Raw genomic sequence first — 18,864 nt, forward strand, 5'->3', positions numbered from 1 at the left:
TTTACAGGCACTCACCATCTTCGGAAGCGAGAGAGAGGAATTTTTCTGAGGTAAAGAATTGTTTCTTTTCATCTAAGAGTAATGGCCAGAAAGCTGTCAGTTTGGACTCTGAAAATAAAGTGGAACCAATATAAAATCAATGACTTCAAACTTTAATTCCTTTAATAACCTTTATTGTCACAAGCAGGCTTACATTAAAGCTGCAATGAACTTACTGTGAAAAGCCCCGCGATGCCACATTCCGGCACCTGTTCGGGTACATGGAGGGAGAATTCAGAATGTCCAATTCACCTAACAACACGTCTTTCGGGACTTGTGGGAGGAAACCGGAGTACCCGGAGGAAACCCACGCAGACAAGGGGAGAACGTGCAAACTCCGCACAGACAGTGACCCAAGCCGGGAATCAAACCTGGGACCCTGGCGCTGTGAAGCAACAGTGCTAACCACTGTGCGACCGTGCCGCATCCTCTTATAATTGTCTTGAACTACATTGTCCTGACAAACTAGGCGCTGAATTGAAGATATCCAACATTCTGGTAACAAAACAGGGCGGGGGGTTAGTAAGAGGGAGAAATAAATCCCCTTCTATTTCACAATAACATTGGGGTTGTGCAGTCACAGCTAACCTCCTCTCTTTACCTGATCTTTCATTCTGTGACCACTAAGTGCATTGAAGTATGTTACTGAAACCAAAGTGGATGTTGGTTTCCAAAATGTAAAAAATCACCTGAAGTGATGATAGAAGTACAATTATTGCATGAAAAGTCAAAATTGTGTAGTTACATCAGTGGATTCCAGTCCCAGGTTCTTCTAAATAGTCAAAGCTGACAGTCAACACAGTTAAGGCACGTCAAGTTCTGCAACATCAAGGTCGGTAACTGTGGGCTCCAGAAAGTGCCAATCACAAGTATGCAAAGTTATCTCCTATTTTGTTTTAATCAATGACCCCAATGAAGGCCTGCATATCTGCAGAGACTGACGACAGCTTTAATGATGTACAAAATGTGGGTCTCGTAGCCCCAACATTATACAGGACAATTCCATCAGTGACACTCTTGCTTCTAAATCAGAAGGTGCTGTATTCAAAGGGAGGCAGTGGTGTAGTCCTGTCACTGGACTAGTAATCCACAGTCCTGGGGTAACGCTCTGGGGACCTGGGTTCGAATCCCACCATGGCAGATGGTAGAATCTGAATTCAATACAAATCTGGAATTAAAAATCTAATGGTGACCCTGAAACTATTGTGCATTATCATGAAAACCTATCTGGTTCATCAGTATCTTGGAAATCTGCTGTCCTTGCTGCTCTACATGCGACTCCAGATCCACAGCAATGTGGTGGACTCTTAAATGCCCTCAGGCTCCTGACCCAGCCAACGATGCCTGAATCACAAGAGCGAATAAAACAAAATTCAAGCCCTAGTCCAGTAACCCGAGCTCAAAATCTAGGCTGACACGTTTAATGAAGAACGGAGTTGCCGCCTTGCAGACAGACATAAAAGATCCATGGCACCAGCATCCTGGGCAACATTTATTATTTAACTGCCAGCACACAGAACAGATTTTGTTAATTCTCTTTCTGGTACATAAGAACTTGGAGCAGGAGTAGGCCATCTGGCCCCTCGAGCCTGCTCCGCCATTCAATGAGATCATGGCTGATCTTTTGTGGACTCAGCTCCACTTTCCACCCGAACACCACAACCCTTTATTCGTTTATTCTCCAAAAAACTATCTATCTTTATCTTGAAAACATTTAATGAAGGAGCCTCAACTGCTTCACTGGGCAGGGAATTCCATAGATTCACAACCCTTTGGGTGAAGAAGTTCCTCCTAAGCTCAGTCCTAAATCTACTTCCCCTTATTTTGAGGCTAGGTCCCCTAGTTCTGCTTTCACCCGCCAGTGAAAACAACCTGCCCGCATCTATCCTATCTATTTCCTTCTTAATTTTATGTGTTTCGATAAGATTCCCCCGCATACTTCTAAATCCCAACGAGTACAGTCCCAGTCTACTCAACCTCTCCTCGTAATCCAATCCCCTGAGCAAACTTGGACACATTGCACTTGATCCCCAACTCCAAATCATCAATGCAAATTGTGAACAATTGTGGGCCCAACACTGAACCCTGAGGGACACCACTAGCTACTATTGCCAACCAGAGAAACACCCATTAATCCCCACTCTTTGCTTTCTATTCATTAACCAATCCTCTATCCATGCTACTACTTTACCCTTAACACCATGCATCTTTACCTTGCTGTGTATCCCAACATTGACTACACTTCAAAAATACTTGATTGACTGCAATGCATTTTGGGATGTGCCGGAGATTGTAAAAAGCAATATATAAATACAAGTTCTTTCTTCGATATCAATTGCATCAATTGCAGAAGTAGAACTGGAATCTTAAATTCAATTTACGTGATACCAAAGAGTAGACGGCCTCTTACCAACTGTTGCGTCCAGCAAAGATAGTCGACAGATCAGAACAGCAGCTGCAACACCTTCTGTTACAATGGGAGTCTGGGTACTCTGTGAGGCCACCTTTTCAACAGTCTGCAGTAACAGCGGCAATAGTTCGAATGCTTGAAGTAAAGTGTCACCTGAGTGGGTGGAAAAGCATCATTCAACGGTGAATGAGATTGTTGCAAATTTTTTCTTCTTTTAAAAAGAACAGTGCAAGAGTCAGTGAAAAAGCGACCAGGGTCAACGGAAGGCACATGGAAATAAATACATTGTGATTATCAATATTATTAAATCACATAAACCTTTGTGACTTCCTCAACTTTTGAATGAAGTTTATGGTTCTGCACAAAGGAAAAGGCATCTACCCCAATGAGTGTATGTCACGAAGAATCTGGTATCTTCAAAAGGCTACTGATTCCTCCTTCCCCCACCACAGCATCCACAACCACCGCCAACATCCTCCAAGCCCTCCTGTGTCTGTACTAACAGATAAAAATTACTGCCGTCCTAAGGATTCCATGTTACATCACACCCTAGAAATACAAATATGTGCAATAATACTACAACTAAAGTCAAGTAAAAAAGGTTGAGGAAGTAACCAATGAATAACTATTTCCCTACTATATGAATAGTGCCATGAGAGATTATTCCAAAACTGTTTTATCAAATGCTGAATAAGGCCAGCTTGAGGTAGGGGCCTGCACAATTTGTGATGTTTCCTTCTGTCACATTGTTATAGAAACAAATTGCTTTGTAACTCTGATGTTCTTTTTCAGTTTTAATTCAGAGCTATAGTAACATAACGGTTATTTTCTAGATAGGCAACACAGAGCTTTGAACTAGTAACTCACAATACAAATTTAAATCACACCATGGGAGTTTTGGAACTTTAAAGCAGTTTACAAAATAAATCTGGAAATAAAAAGTAAAAATGACCTTGAAGCTGTCAGGCTCATCATAAAGATGTAACTGGGAAGGAAACCTGCCATTCTTACCTAGTCTGGCCTGTATGCAACACCCACATGCAAACCCTCCGTCACCGACAAACAGAGGCAGCTGTGTGAACCATCTACAAGATGCACTGTAGTAACTCACTGAGGTTCCTTAGACAGCACCTTCCAAACCAATGATCACTACCATCTAGAAAAACAAGAGCAGTAGATACCTGGGAAGTCCACCACCTGGAGAGTCCCCTTCAAGGCACTCACCACCAGGACTTGGAAATACACCAATGTTTCTTCACTTTCGCTGGGGCAAAATCCTGGAACTCCCTCCTTAACAGCCCCTCAAGGATTGCAGCTGGTCAAGGCAACCCACCACCACCTTCTGAAGGGCAACTAGTGATGGGCAATAAGTGCTGGCCTAATCAACGATGCTCACATTTCGCAAATGAATTTTTAAAAACACCAATGTGGTTGACTCGTTATTTTACTCTCAAGGGGTGAGAGTTATTGCTGCAGTTCAGTTGACAGCATTCTCACTTGAGTCACAAGGTTGTGAATTCAAGTCCCACTCTGGGATTCGAGCACAAAAATCAAGTGCAGTATCGACTGAGGGAGTGCCCTACTGCTTGTTGGTGGCGCCACATTTTGCATTAGACATTAAACTGTGGTTCCACCTGTGGCTGTGAAAGGTCCCATGGCACCATTTTGAAGAAGCAAGTTATCCCACGGATCCTGACCAATATATATTCCTAATCAACATCACAAAGAAATCCAGTCATTCACCACATTGCTGTTTGTAGGTGTTGGATGTACACAAACTGTCTGCCATGTTTGCTACACTACAGCATTGACTGCACTTCTAAAGTGCTTCATTGGCTGTATGGCCCTTCGGAGCGTCTGGCGGTCAGGAAAGTTGCTACACAAATGCAATCAAACTGCAAAGAAAAAATGTATTACTGCTACTAGGGATGGAAAATAAGTGCTAGCCTTAACCAGAGAATGATTTTTAAAAAGAAGTTCTATAGTAGGAGATTGATAGCTAGTCATTAGTGACTGCTCAGTGGAGAGTACAGTGGCTGTACTTCAAACTTAGGTCTTAAATTTTAAAAGAACTTTGAGTTTTGCCTGAAAGATTACTGAAAATCCTGAAGCACTTATCCAGGTGTGCAAGGGCCTTTCACCTGCATGGGTAACATGCTAATACCTGTATATTATCCCACATGGGATAAGTTTTGAGAATTATCATTGCAGTTACGTGCACGAGTGGTACCTGAATTAATACAGTCAGGTGGAGTTTAGGAAGCTATAATTCTTGTCCAGAAGATCAAGCCAGAGCTTGATTCTTCACCCCCACATCCCCACCCAGCTTCTTGGAGTATCTCAGCCTAGTGTTTCTAAACTCAGATCTTTGTCCAGTGCTGCCAGGTTTTGGTTCAGGAAAATGGGAGAAAGTTTAGAGGATCCTCCTTGTTATGGGCCAGGGTTTAGAGAACCCCAAAGTGTATCATGGAGTTCACCTGACCCACAACTTTTAATAGATTGTGGTATGGGGAACACATGGCCCACTCTACAGGTGTGGCACAGCAGAAATGGAAAAGTATTTTTTAAAGCAAAACAATGTTTATTCTATGAACTCAAGTTAATCTTTTTAAAAGATACAGTGAACATCTTATCAACCATCAATTCAAATACAGCCCCCAAAGAAAACAACACTAAGTAATCCTTAATAGCTTCCCAAACAACATCCAAAAGACAGAAGAAACACCTTTTAACAGAAGCACATTAGGTTTACATTCACTACTGAGAACATTTATAATTCTGAATTCACCAAATGATCAAGAGATAGTCTTTTCATGGAAGAGAGATCAACAGTACACCTGCTCTGTCTGGCTTCAGCTCCAACACTGAAAACAAAACTAAAACACACCCTGCAGCAAACAGCCTAAAACGAAAGTAAAAAGCTGACAGACATCCCAGCTCCACCCACACTCTGACATCACTGATAAACACTCATTTCTTAAAGGTACATTTCTTAAACACCCATTTCTTAAAAGGTACATTTCTTAAACACCCATTTATTAAAGGTACTCTCACATGACATCCTTAATGGTCGATGTGAAAATAGAGAAGTTCTACAGCTAGGGGCAACGCAATAGACAATAGAGACACTGCAATCATTGTGCTCCGAATCATTTCAGGCTGGATTGGTGAACCCATTAGTGCAGATCTATTATCGGGAGACATCAAGTATTACAAACAAAATGACAATTTCTTTTTAAACTGAACTCACCACGGAATGAGACGAGCATACACTGCAGGTAAGCATGCCTGATGGCAGATGTTGAAGTTTTCAAGGTGAATGCCTTCTTGAGCCATTCGACTAGTCTCTTGGGAACCTCAGTGGTGAATTTGCTACACCACAGTGCAAGAACAGAGATGGCATGAAGCAATGTGCCTTCATGAACTGCAGAAAGAGCACGGAATCATATTTAGATTAGACTCTCAAAGGCTTGTAGGAAACCTACAATGGTTGCAAAATCTACCCAACCATTCCCTAAATTACTCAAAAACCTTTGACTTCACTACCCTACGCAGAGCCATTTAAAAAAAACAGGAGATTCCTGACATCAGCCCAAAGGCTTTCTTTCAGTTTGAAATCATACTTATGTTGACATGTCAGTCACTCAAGAGTTACAGCTGCATTTTCAATCCTTTTTTAAATTCTAAATTAATTAAGGAGGTCTTGTGGTGCAGTGGGTAAGTGATTTATCATGAAGTCAAACTTAAAGGGACAGAGAATATATGATTATTGTAAAGAGAATGTAAAAAACAGGAACAAGGTGACCACTCAGTGTCTTGAGCATGTTCCCCCATGCAATTCAATCATGGCTGATTGATATCTCAGTTCCATTTGTCCACTTTGACTCCATGTCTCTTAATAAACTGATCCAACAGCTTTGACATTTTTAATGGAGGCAAACAATGGGTGGGGTCCAAAATGTTGTTGAACACCAAGCTGCAAGTGTTAGTCAAGGAAACTATGAAGATATGAGCCGTGAGTTGGCCTTGATAAGATTGGGGAGAGTTACTGAAAGGGATGATAGTGGATAGGCAATGGCAAACATTCAAGGAACGCAAGGGGGAACTGCAGCAACTGTTCATTCCTGTCTGGCACAAAAGCAAAATGGGTAAGAGGGCCAATCCAGGGCTTAAAAAATTAGAAATAGCATCTGATCCAAGGAAGAAGCATACAGATTGGCCAAGAAAAATAATAGGTTTGAGTGTTAGGTGCAGTTTAGAATTCAGCAAAGAAGGACCAAGGGATTGATGAAAAAGGGGAAAATACAGTAAGCTTGCAGGTTACATAAAGACTGACACTAAGAGTTTCTATAGATATGTGAAGAGAAAGAGATTGGTAGAGACAAATGTAGGCCTCCTACAGACAGAAACAGGGGAATGCATAAGGGACAAAGAAATGGCTCAGCAATTGAATACATACTTTGGTTCTGTCTTTACAAAAGGGGACACAAGTCAGATACCAGAAATGTTGGAGAATGAAAGGTTTAGTGAGAGGGAAGAACTGAGGGAGATCAATATTAGAAGAGAAATGGTGCTGGGAAAATTGATGGGATTGCAGGCAGATAAATCCCCAGGGCCTGATAATCTGCATCAGAGTGCTTAAGGAGGTGGCTCTGGAAATAGTGGATGCATTGGTGATCATCTTCCGGGGTTCTATAGACTCTGGGACAGTCCATGCAGATTGGAGGGTAGCGCTCACGTCACTCCAATATTCAAAAAGAGAGGTAGAGAGAAACAAGGAATTGTAGACCAGAAAGCCTAACATCGGTAGTGGAGAAAATTCTTGAATCCATTATCAAGGACTTTATAGCGGAACATTGAGAAAGGAGTGGTAAGATCAGTCAGAGTCAGCATGGATTTATGAAGGGGAAATCATGCTTGACAAATCTGTTGGAATTTTTTGAAGATGTAACCAGTACAGTTGACAAGGGGGAACCAGTCGATGTGGTATATTTGGATTTTCAGAAGGTGTTTGACAAAGTCCCACGTAAGAGATTACCGTGCAAGATTAAAGCGCATAGGATTGGGGGAAGTGTATTGAGGTGGATAGAAAACTGGTTGGCAGAGAGGAACAAAGAGTAGGAATTAATGGGTCCTTTTAAAATTGGCAGGCAGTAATTAGTGGCGTGCCATAGGGATCGATGCTGGGACCTCAGCTATTTAGAATATATATTAATGATTTGGATGAGGGAACAAAATGTAACGTCTCAAATTTTGCAGATGATACCAAGTTGGGTGGGAGGGTGAACTGTGACAAAGATGCAGAGATCCTGCTGATCTGGACATGTTGGGCGAGTGGGCAAATCAATGGCAGATGCAGTACAATTTGGATAAGTGTGAGGTTATTCACCTTGGAAGCAAAAACAGGAAGGCAGATTGCTACCTGAACGGTTGTAAATTGGGAGAGAGGAGTGTGCAGCGGGACCTGGGTGTCCTTGTGCACCAGTCGTTGAAGGCAAGCATGCAGGCAGTAAAGAAGGCTAATGGTATGTTGGCCTTCAGGCAAGAGGTTTCAAGTACAGGAGCAGGGGTGTTATTATTGCAATTATACAGGGCCTTGGTGAGGCCACACTTAGAACAGTGTGCAGGTTTGGTCACCTTTGCTGAGGAACGATTTTCTTGCTGTCGAGGGAGTGTAGCAAAGTTTACCAGACTGATTCCAGGGTTGGCGGGACTGTCATACAAGGAGAGATTGACTAGGTTAGGATTGTTCTCTCTGGAGTTCAGAAGAATGAGGGGGGATCTCATCGAGACTTATAAAATTCTGACAGGATTAGACAGGGTAGGCGCAGGGAAGATGTTCCCGATGGTGGTGTGTCCAGAACCAGGGGCCATAGTCTGCGGATTCAAGGTAAACCATTTTGGACAGAGATGAGGAGACATTTCTTCACCCAACAAGTGGTGAGCCTATGGAATTCATGACCACAGGAAGTAGTTGATGCTAAAACGTTGAATATATTCAAGAGGCGGCTGGATAGAACTTGGGGCGAATGGGATCAAAGGTTATAGGAGAAAGCAGGATTAGGCTATTGAGTTGGATGATCACCTATGATCGTGATAAATGGCAGAGCAGGCTTGAAGGGCTAAAAGGCCTCCTCCTGCTCCTGTCTTCTATGTATCTATGTATCTATGTTAGGATACGAGAAAGATGAGCTAACTTGTGCTCTCACCCTCAATTATTCTTGCGCTTTAAAAAATGCACTTAATCTCATCAGGAAAAGGTCTTTTGGCAAATTGACAGCAGAATAGCGAACTGGAGTCACTCACCTTCTTGTTGCAGGAAGGGGATGAATAGTTCGGTTACTGTACCACTGAGGGTTTGACTTGACAGACCACTGACGGTATGGTGACTGCAGCTTCCAATTCCTATACATGGGAATAACTTGTTAATGAACACAATTAAATATCCTAGCATTTCATAGAATACAATACCTAACACACACTTTTACACATAACATTGTGTTTGCATTCACCACCCCACATGTCAAGTCCTCTAATACAGGGGAGGGGTGTTCCTTCTGAAAATTGTTGGAGATTCAAGAGCCCCCTTTTAAGTTCCAAAGGTAACTCTGCTAATAAAACTAGAAAGCAAATCTTGACTTAATCAAATCCAGGTTTATTCTGATCATTGATCACCACTCCATCAACTCCCCAGTGCCATCAGTATCCCTGTATTTATATGGTGCAGTCCATTTAAAATTAAGTGAAATCTATTAAACAATAAAAACACCAATTCTAACTCAAATACATGGAAATATACCACCACGGATGTAGACATGCTGGGTCACCCTGTCCTTGCAGAAAGGGTGAAGAAATCAAAGCTGAGAGAGGAACATACATTGTTTGAGCTCTCTGGATCAAGCAGTGTCCAGAAACATTAATTAAATCTTCCGCAAGCAACCAATGAGTGCTGATATGCGTGACAATTATGCAACACATTTTATGCAGAACTTTCACAAGCTTTTAAAAGAATGTCTTGAAACTAAACTGACAACTCAGGTTACTGACAGCTTTGCCAGGATTTCATAATTAACAGTCAGCAGACTGAGTTTTCAAGGAACGTACCACAGCGCTCATACCAGAGCCTGCTTGGTATCTACGGAAAGCACAGCTTGCAGAGTTAAGTTGGACTTGACTAATTTGTGAAAGAATTTGGAATAAATTGTGATGAATAAAGAAATTATGATATATTTCATATTTCTGCCAGTAATGTTATTAAAAACCCTGATTTAAAATGCAAACAGGCAGTGTGTCGACTTGAGCTGTAATTTAGGTGATGTAAAGTGTGAGGTTATTATTAATTTTAACCATTTACTTGTTTACAGAGTGATGACTAATGGAACATTGTTTGGATTGCAGGAGATTCCCTGTTGTATAGATAATTTGAGGAATCATATTCGGTCCTTTTCTTATAATTAAGGGCTATGGAGAGTTGCGGGTAAATGGAGTTGAAATCAGCCATGATTGAATGGTGGAGTGGACTTGATGGGCCGAATGGCCCTACTTCTGCTCCTATGTCTTATGGTCCCAGCTACGCAGGCCATGGGGCACCTGAATGGGAGACAGATGATGTAATTAATGGGAGGAGCCAGATCTGTCTGTAGTTTACAGTTTTTCCAAATGCTGTTAGGTTGAGACGGGTCTGACAAGACAGATGTGTACTGGATCTGCTCCTGAAAGGGTGCCTCTCCAAAGAGTCTACGCAGAGGGCTGCAAGTAAATTTGTTTTGTTTACATTATTTGTAAGTGGCATTTGAACTGTAGCGGGGTTGCTTGGTTGGTATAGTTATAGTAAAGGTGTAGGGCATAAGTTAAAGTTTTCCGTTTATTTTTAAGAATGGTTTAACTGTGAATTTTAAAGCTATTTCTGTGATGTTGATGTGGGAAATACTGTGTTAAAAATAAAGTTTGATGTAACCCAAAACATCCCTATTTGAGGGGGGCACTGGGACTATTGCACTGAGGATTCGGGTTCGAACCCAGGCCCTGGGTCACTGTCCGTGTGGAGTTTGCACATTCTCCATGTGTCTGTGTGGGTTTCACCTCACAACCTAAAGATGTGCAGGTTAGGTGGATTGACCATGCTAAATTGCCCCTTAATTGTAAAAAAAAAAAATTTAGGTGCTCAAAATTTATAAAAAATAGAAAGGAGGAAGAAAAAATAAATATCCCTATTTGTCAGTGAAATCACTCTTGGCCAAGTATCCTTTCCTTAGTTTGTAAAAATAAATTTAGAGTATCCAATTATTTTTTCCCAATTAAGGAGCAATTTAGCGTGGCCAATCCACCTACCTGCACATCGTTTTGTGTTGTGGGGTTGAGACCCACGGAAACAAGGGGGGAATATGCAAACCCCATATGGACAGTGATCCGGTGGTAGGATCGAACCCGGGTTCTCGGCAGCATGAAGCAACAGTCCTAACCACTGCGTCACAGTGCCGCCCCTTTCCTCTCAATTTTACAAATTGCAAATTATTGGGGCCTGATCTGATATCCGAACAAAAATTGGGGGCTCTTCCAGGATCCTAACATAAATTGGGATATGGTCCAGCATCCTAATAAAATATTTGCTGTAAACTAGGTGCAAAATGCTGAACTATTCAACATATCTTTTTCTAAATGTAACACAAAGGAAATCCTGCCCATGGAAGTCCAGCCTGGATCAGGTTTGACCTTGTTCAGAACTACTGCTGTACCAAGATTTAACTATTATCTAGGCAGTATAAAACTTCTGCTGTTGACTGTGACTTTTCCAAAGGTTGAGCACAAAATGCAGAAAACGAGAAAAAAAAAAATGTTTCATTCAATTATGCAGCAATTTAAGAAATAGATGAAGTGAATGGCCTTGCACCTTTTAAAGCAAAACAGACAGCTGTGATAAATACAAGAACTTGTTATATTTTATTTTTGTTGCAGTAATATTATTAAAAAATCTGGGTAAGATAGAGAAAATATGTCTGCTAAGCTGCGATTAGGGTGTCGTAACAGTGAGGATACTCCTTGATTTTGCGGGGGAGTGTTCTGCTAATAAGATTTGAGAAGTATTTACTGGTGTATCGATAGCTGGCTAATGAAATATATTTTTTGTTTGGTGGTCCCTGGGGTGTAGATTATGTACGAGATATCATATCTGGTCCTGATTAATCAAATCATGTGACATCTTGAGAGAGGAGACAAAAGAATGCCTTATGCTTTGGGTACAGATGATGTAATTATGGGGAGGAGCCACATCTCTCTGTAGTTGCAGTTTGCCATTGGATTCTAGTCTGACAACAGTGCCTTTCCGTTCATTTCTGAAAGTTTCGCTCCAAGGTCTCTCTCTGCACAGAGAAAAGTAAGTAAAACCTGATTGGTTGTTCCAACTTAAAGTGGTATTTGAACCAAGCGCACACAGATATTTTCCTTGTGTGACTGGAGCAAAAAGACAATAACAATTAGTGCTGGAACAGAGATCAGAGGCTAAAAGATTAATTAAAATGTCAGGGGAAGGAGATCAGGCAAAATAAAATGCCTAACTCACTAACCTATAGTAAAGTTTCTTTAAACAAAAAAAAGTGTACTCTCTCATGATTATCCCTTTTGACTTAGAGCTGAATCCTAACAATATAAATGAATGAGCAGAATGCATTACTTAATTTTCTTGTAGATTTTCTTTTCATCAGTTGAGTATTTGAGACAGAGACCCATCATGACATTTAAAGAACCATCAACTCAATACAGAGTGCATACATACCCCTGCAGGGATATATTCTATGTACCCAACTCACGCGAGTAATAGATTAGTAGATCTGAAGCTTATGAAAGCCCCGCGCCGCCAAATGTGTGCAGGTACTTGTCGCAGTTTGCTACTTCTCTACTGAGTAGCACTACACTCCGTATGCTTCACCTGATGTGTGTCCATGTATTTACATTATGTAACTATTGTACGCCCTGTTTTTCATGTATGGAATGATCTGTCTGGACTGTACACAGAACAGTACTGTTCACTGTACTTTGGTACACGTGACTCCATATGCCTCACCCGATGCCTGTGCCTATGCATTTATATTGTGTTTTGATATTTGTCCTATGTTTTTTTTCATGTATGGAATGACTGCAGAACAATATTTTTCACTGTACCTTCATACACGTGACAATAAACAAATCCAAATAATAAACCCAAATCAACAGGCTAAAGCATCAGCGTGTTGGTGAGCATCCAACTACTTATCCAGTGAGGAGTGACCTCTTCCCATTCGGACACTGGTTTGGAGTCTTATCTGGTGCCTTGTGAAGAGAATCAAACTTCCATTGACATGTCTACCCTGCAGCTTCCATCAGCACGTCAGGCTCACTGAACAGATCAACCAATCAGTATGGTGTGGGACATCTGCAGGACCAACGGTTCCAAGCACCTTGATGTGTTTGGTTTGACAATTGAAGCTATAGATAGCGAGGAGCGTATCTCCATTAAGCTCAGAGAGACAAGCACAAACCCTCTAATTCAGGAAACAACACCTCCATAATACAACTCCATTTTATTCCACAATAAGTAAAGATTGTATGAGCAGGTCGCTGGTCCTTTCGGTCTAATTTGAAATATTGATATCACCAACCTGATAGCACACTTATCTTCTGAGAAACAGCAGTCAGTTTTCCCTCAGAACCTACAGTAAAGAAACAAATGACAGTGAGAAATTAGCAGCGATCACTCAACACCAGAAATCGAATTCACAAACTTGCATTTATATAGTGCATTGCACAACCCCAGGTCTCAAGGTACTTCGCAGCAAATTAAGTACTTTTGAATTGCAATCACAGTTTTAATGTAGGAAAACGCAGCAGCCAATTAATCAAAAGATGCCACAACCAACAACACGATCAAACACTATGTAAACTGTTTGTGACCATTTTGCCAAGAGACAATGAGAACTCCCCTGCTCTTCTTTAAATAATGCAATAGAATTTAAAATAAACCAGGAGAAACTGTTTAAAGGCATTTAAAAAAGCAAGAGCATGACTGAGAATCTGGCGAAGAAAAAGCTGGTGGCTGGATTTGGAAAATGGCCGGAATCAAAAAGTGGAAATGCATTCGATGGTAAAAAAAAAGGGAACATGGATCAGGGTATTTATGAAAAGAAATGGAGAATGAAATAAACAGAATTGGGTTCAAAAGATTGTGGGTGGGGCCATATGGAAAAAAAAACCCAGCAAATGGTAAATCTTCAGAAAAACAACATTGATGGCAACAAAAATAAAATAAGTGCAAAACAAAGAGAGAAAAAACAAGCCAGGAAGCAGAAAGGCGGGGGAAAGGTATTGGAGCAACCTGCTGCTGGAATAGAGCCCTTTGGCACAATGGGGATGGGAGGGCCTTGTAACACAGTCCTCTCCCGTCAATGATGGTGCAAGTATAGCAGTACCACAACAGCAACTAACCAGTACATTGTTAGATAACCAGTATTAGTACTACAATAACTGCACTAAAATAAAAGAGGACAAACATGACACAAAATGAAATGTTATGTACATTAGCTAGACTGACAGGATATGCACCCATATATATATATACACATACCACACACACATGCAGGGGGGTTTCTGTTCTTTAATGACTTACCCCCGAGAATGGCAAAGAGGTGTCGGACAAGAGATTCAACAGCAGCCGGGTCACTGCATTGGTGAGTTAAGTTGCGTAGAGCTGTCACAGCCTCGTCCATCAGTTGGGCATTGTTAGACTTCAGCTGGCCTGAGGTATAGAAAAGAAAATGACAAACTTGGGGCATTCAAATCAGCACACTGACTTCCTGCAACAACCTAGCGCCATCATTTTGCCAAAAACAAGCAATTTGCCTAATAAGTTATAGGATATTAAATAATAAGGATATTATTAAACTAGAAAGAGTGCAGAAAAGATTTACTAGGATGTTGCCGGGACTTGATGGTTTGAGTTATAAGGAGAGGCTGGATAGACTGGGACTTTTTTCCCTGGAGCGTAGGAGGCTTAGGGGTGATCTTATAGAGGTCTATAAAATAATGAGGGGCATAGATAAGGTAGATAGTCAACATCTTTTCCCAAAGGTAGGGGAGTCTAAAACTAGAGGGCATAGGTTTAAGGTGAGAGGGGAGAGATTCAGAAGGGCCCAGAGGGGCAATTTCTTCACTCAGAGGGTAGTGAGTGTCTGGAATGGGCTGCCAGAGGTAGTAGTAGAAGCGGGTACAATTGTGTCTTTCAAAAAGCATTTAGATGGTTACATGGGTAAGATGGGTATAGAGGGTTATGGGCCAAGTGCGGGCAACTGGGACTAGCTTAATGGTAAAAAACTGGGCGGCATGGACTGGTTGGGCCGAAGGGCCTGTTTCCATGCTGTAAACTTCTATGATTCTATGACTCCTTTTTCTTGATTCGAGGTTTAGTTGGACCATGATACAGAAATACAGGAAACAAATACAATCGGATCCCCATTAATAGGCTGATGGGGTTGAATAAATTTATGAAAGCTGTCCATTTATTAGCAAGGATAGAGGACAAATCATGACACAGAATCATAAAATTTACAGTGCCATTCAGCCCATTGAGTCTGCACCGGCCCTTGGAAAGAGCACCCTACCCAAGCCCACACCTCCACCGTAACCCAGTAACCCTACCTAACCGTTTTGGACACTAAGGACAATTTAGCACGGCCAATCCGCATAACCTGCACATCTTTGGACTGTGGGAGGAAACCAGAGCACCCGGAGGAAACCCACGCAGACATGAGGAGAACGTGCAGACTCCGCACAAACCGTGACCCAAGCCGGGAATCGAACCAGGGACCCTGTAGCTGTGAAGCAACAGTGCTAACAACTGCGCTACCATGCCTAACTAATTACTAATACTAATTACCATAACTAGTGACATGGCTCCCCACTTCACACTTACTTGCAAGCCCTTTGGCGATGTCCATGGCATATTGGCTAAGGTCAAGAGTCACTGAAGATAGTAGATAGCAGATGGCTGTAAAGAACAGAGTCAGTAAGTAAACAAAGATAAACTCAATACATTACTTCAGCCAGCAGGAATTCTATACAACTGGTTTGTTCTGAATGTTGTCACGGTTCTCATCCAGCCAATCGGAAAGTCTACGTACACACTCTGGACTTGTGCCTGCCTTGTCAATGGTGAACAGGTTTTGGGAGCCAGGCAAGTTACTCACCAGAGTTCCCAGCCTCTGACCTGCTCTTGTAGCCATAGTATTTATATGGCTGGTCCAATTCAATTTCTGAGAGTTGGCCGACTATGCTCAATAACCAAATGCCAGACAAGAGAACATTAGAAGGACAAAATAAATAGCTTTGCATTAACAGTGCAGGTCAACGTGCATGTCACTTACTTTCAATTACATTCTCAGGACTGCGCAGGATAGATTTATGCATTGTAGGGAGCAGGAATTCCTTGAATTCTTGATGGGACACATGTCGAAGCAATGACTCACAGCGTTCCTGCAAAAACAAGCAGTATAGACTTAATGGCTGGTTGTTTCTGTACTAAATGTACACTTTCTTCATGGCCACAAATAAAATTATACCACACCGAATTGCTTGGAATCGATCCTATTCACTTGGGGCGTCATGGTGGTTAGCACTGCTGCCTCACAGCACCAAGGACCCGGGTTCAATTCCTGCTTTGTGTGGCTGTCTGTGGGGAGTTTGCACGTTCCCCCTGTGTTTGCATGGGTTTCTTCCGGGTGCTTTGACTTCCTCCCACAGTTCAAAGATGTGCAGTTTCGGTGGATTGGCCATGCTATAATCTCTGGATTACTACCCGAGCCACGTGCCAATTGGCATAGGGTTGAGAAAATTAGGGAAGTTAACACGTGGCTAAAGGAGTGGTGCGGGAAAGAGGGATTCCATTTCATGGGGCATTGGCATCAGTACTGGGGCAGGAGGGACCTGTACCGTTGGGACGGTCTTCACCTGAACCATTCCAGGACCAGTGTTCTAGCGAATAGGATAAATAGGTTGGTCACAAGGACTGTAAACTAGCAAGTTGGGGGGAAGGGAAGGGTAAAGCTATGGACAGTATAATGGTTAATGGAGATCAAGGCAGCAGGTTACATGACAGGTTATTATGTAGAGATATGGGTTCAAAGACAAGGAAAATTAGGAGAAAGGGTAAGAGGAAAAATAATTTGCGAAAAGTTACTGATCAAGGTGTCAAGATTCATAACAAAGACATAAAAAACAGCATAAGTGTACTTTACCTGAATGCTCGTAGTATACGGAATAAGGTGAATGAGTTGATGACGCAAATCATCGTGAATGACTATGATTTAGTGGCCATTACTGAAACATGGTTAAAAGGTGGTCACGACTGGGAGTTAAATATCCACGGGTATCAGACTATACGAAAGGATAGAATGGACGGTAAGGGCGGTGGTGTAGCTTTGTTGTTTAAGGATGGCATCCGGGCAATAGTAAGGGATGATATTGGTGCTATGGAGGACAAGGTTGAATCAATTTGGGTGGAAATCAGGAATAGTAAGACGAAAAGGTCACTGATAGGAGTAGTCTATAGGCCACCAAATAGTAACAGGATGGTAGGGCAGGCAATAAGCAAAGAAATAACGGATGCATGTAGAAATGGTACAGCGGTTATCATGGGAGATTTTAATCTGCATGTCAATTGGTTTAACCAGGTTGGTAAAGGCAGCCTTGAGGAGGAGTTTATAGAATGTGTCTGGGATAATTTCCTGGAACAGTATGTCATGGAACCTACAAGGGAACAAGCGGTCCTAGATCTGGTCCTGTGTAATGAGGCAGGATTGATTAATGATCTCATAGTTCGGGATCCTCTTGGAAGGTGCGAGCACAATATGGTGGAATTTAAAATACAGTTGGAGGATGACAAGGTAAAATCAAACACTAGTGTTTTGTGCTTAAACAAAGGCGATTACAATGGGATGAGAGAAGAACTAGCTAAGGTAGACTGGGAGTAAAGACTTCACGGTGAAGCAGTTGAGGAACAGTGGAGAACCTTCAGAGCGATCTTTCACAGTGTTCAGAAAAGGTTCATGCCGACAAAAAAGAAAGACGGTAGAAAGGGGAAAAATCGACCGTGGATATCTAAGGAGGTGAGGGAGAGTATCAAATTGAAGGAAAAAACATACAAAGTGGCAAAAATTAGTAGGAAACTAGAGGACTGGGAAGTCTTTAGGGGACAACAGAAAGCTACTAAAAAAGCTATAAAGAAGAGTAAGGTAGACTATGAAAGTAAACTTGCTCAGAACATAAAAGCAGATAGTAAAAGCTTCTACAAATATAGAAGACAAAAAAGAGTGGCTAAGGTAAATATTGGTCCTTTGGAAGATGAGAAGGGAGATTTAATAATAGGAGATGGGGAAATGGCTGAGGAGCTGAACAGGTTTTTTGGGTCAGTCTTCACAGTGGAAGACACAAATAACATGCCAGTGACTGATGGAAATAAAGATATGATAGGTGAGGACCTTGAGATGATTGTAATCACTAAGGAGGCAGTATTGGGCAAGCTAATGGGGCTAAAGGCAGACAAGTCTCCTGGCCCTGATGGGATGCATCCCAGAGTGTTAAAAGAGATGGCTAGGGAAATTGTAAACGTACTAGTGATAATTTATCAAAATTCACTGGACTCTGGGGCGGTCCCAGAGGATTAGAAAGTAGCAAACGCGACACCACGGTTTAAAAAAGGAAGTCGGCAGAAAGTGGGTAATTATAGGCCGGTAAGTTTAACCTCGGTTGTAGGGAAAATGCTGGAATCTATCATTAAGGAGGAAATAGCGGGGCATCTGGAGGGAAATTGTCCCATTGGGCAGACGCAGTATGGGTTCATAAAGGGTAGGTCGTGTCTGACTAATTTGGTAGAATTTTTTGAGGACGTTACCAGTGCAGTAGATAATGGGGAGCCAATGGATGTGGTATATCTGGATTTCCAGAAAGCTTTTGACAAGGTGCCACACAAAAGGTTGCTGCATAAACTAAAGATGCATGGCATTGAGGATAAAGTGGTAGCATGGGTAGAGGATTGGTTAACTAACAGAAAGCAGAGAGTGGGGATAAATGGGTGTTTCTCTGGTTGGCAACCTGTAACTAGTGGGGTCCCTCAAGGATCAGTGTTGGGCCCGCAGTTGTTCACAATTTACATAGATGATTTGGAGTTGGGGACCAAGTGCAACGTGTCACAAAGTTTGCAGACGACACTAAGCTGAGTGGTAAAGCAAAAAGGGCAGAGGATACCGGAAGTTTGCAGAAGGATTTGGATAAGTTAGGTGAATGGGCTAGGGTCTGGCAGATGGAATTCAATGTTGCCAAGTGTGAGGCTATCCATTTTGGGAGAAATAACAGCAGAATGGATTATTATTTAAACGGTAAAATGTTAAAAC

The 18,864-nt window shown here is 41.9% G+C and overlaps 1 protein-coding gene across 3 annotated transcripts in view; it reads right to left on the reverse strand.

Annotated features, from left to right (window-relative positions):
• Positions 1 to 18,864, reverse strand: part of gcn1 (GCN1 activator of EIF2AK4) — a 199,526-nt gene that overhangs the window by 142,328 nt on the left and 38,334 nt on the right. For all 3 annotated transcript variants that reach the window (XM_072498447.1, XM_072498433.1, XM_072498440.1), the window contains exons 9-16: positions 15,841 to 15,949; positions 15,390 to 15,464; positions 14,088 to 14,216; positions 13,084 to 13,134; positions 8,756 to 8,854; positions 5,700 to 5,873; positions 2,450 to 2,602; positions 16 to 108 (exon numbers count right to left, since the gene is read on the reverse strand). In XM_072498447.1, the coding sequence (XP_072354548.1) occupies positions 16 to 108; positions 2,450 to 2,602; positions 5,700 to 5,873; positions 8,756 to 8,854; positions 13,084 to 13,134; positions 14,088 to 14,216; positions 15,390 to 15,464; positions 15,841 to 15,949 (883 nt within the window). The remainder of the gene's footprint in view (positions 1 to 15; positions 109 to 2,449; positions 2,603 to 5,699; positions 5,874 to 8,755; positions 8,855 to 13,083; positions 13,135 to 14,087; positions 14,217 to 15,389; positions 15,465 to 15,840; positions 15,950 to 18,864) is intronic.

The sequence above is a fragment of the Scyliorhinus torazame genome, chromosome 1 (genome assembly GCF_047496885.1).
Source record: "Scyliorhinus torazame isolate Kashiwa2021f chromosome 1, sScyTor2.1, whole genome shotgun sequence".
Classification (NCBI taxonomy): Eukaryota; Metazoa; Chordata; class Chondrichthyes; order Carcharhiniformes; family Scyliorhinidae; genus Scyliorhinus; species Scyliorhinus torazame.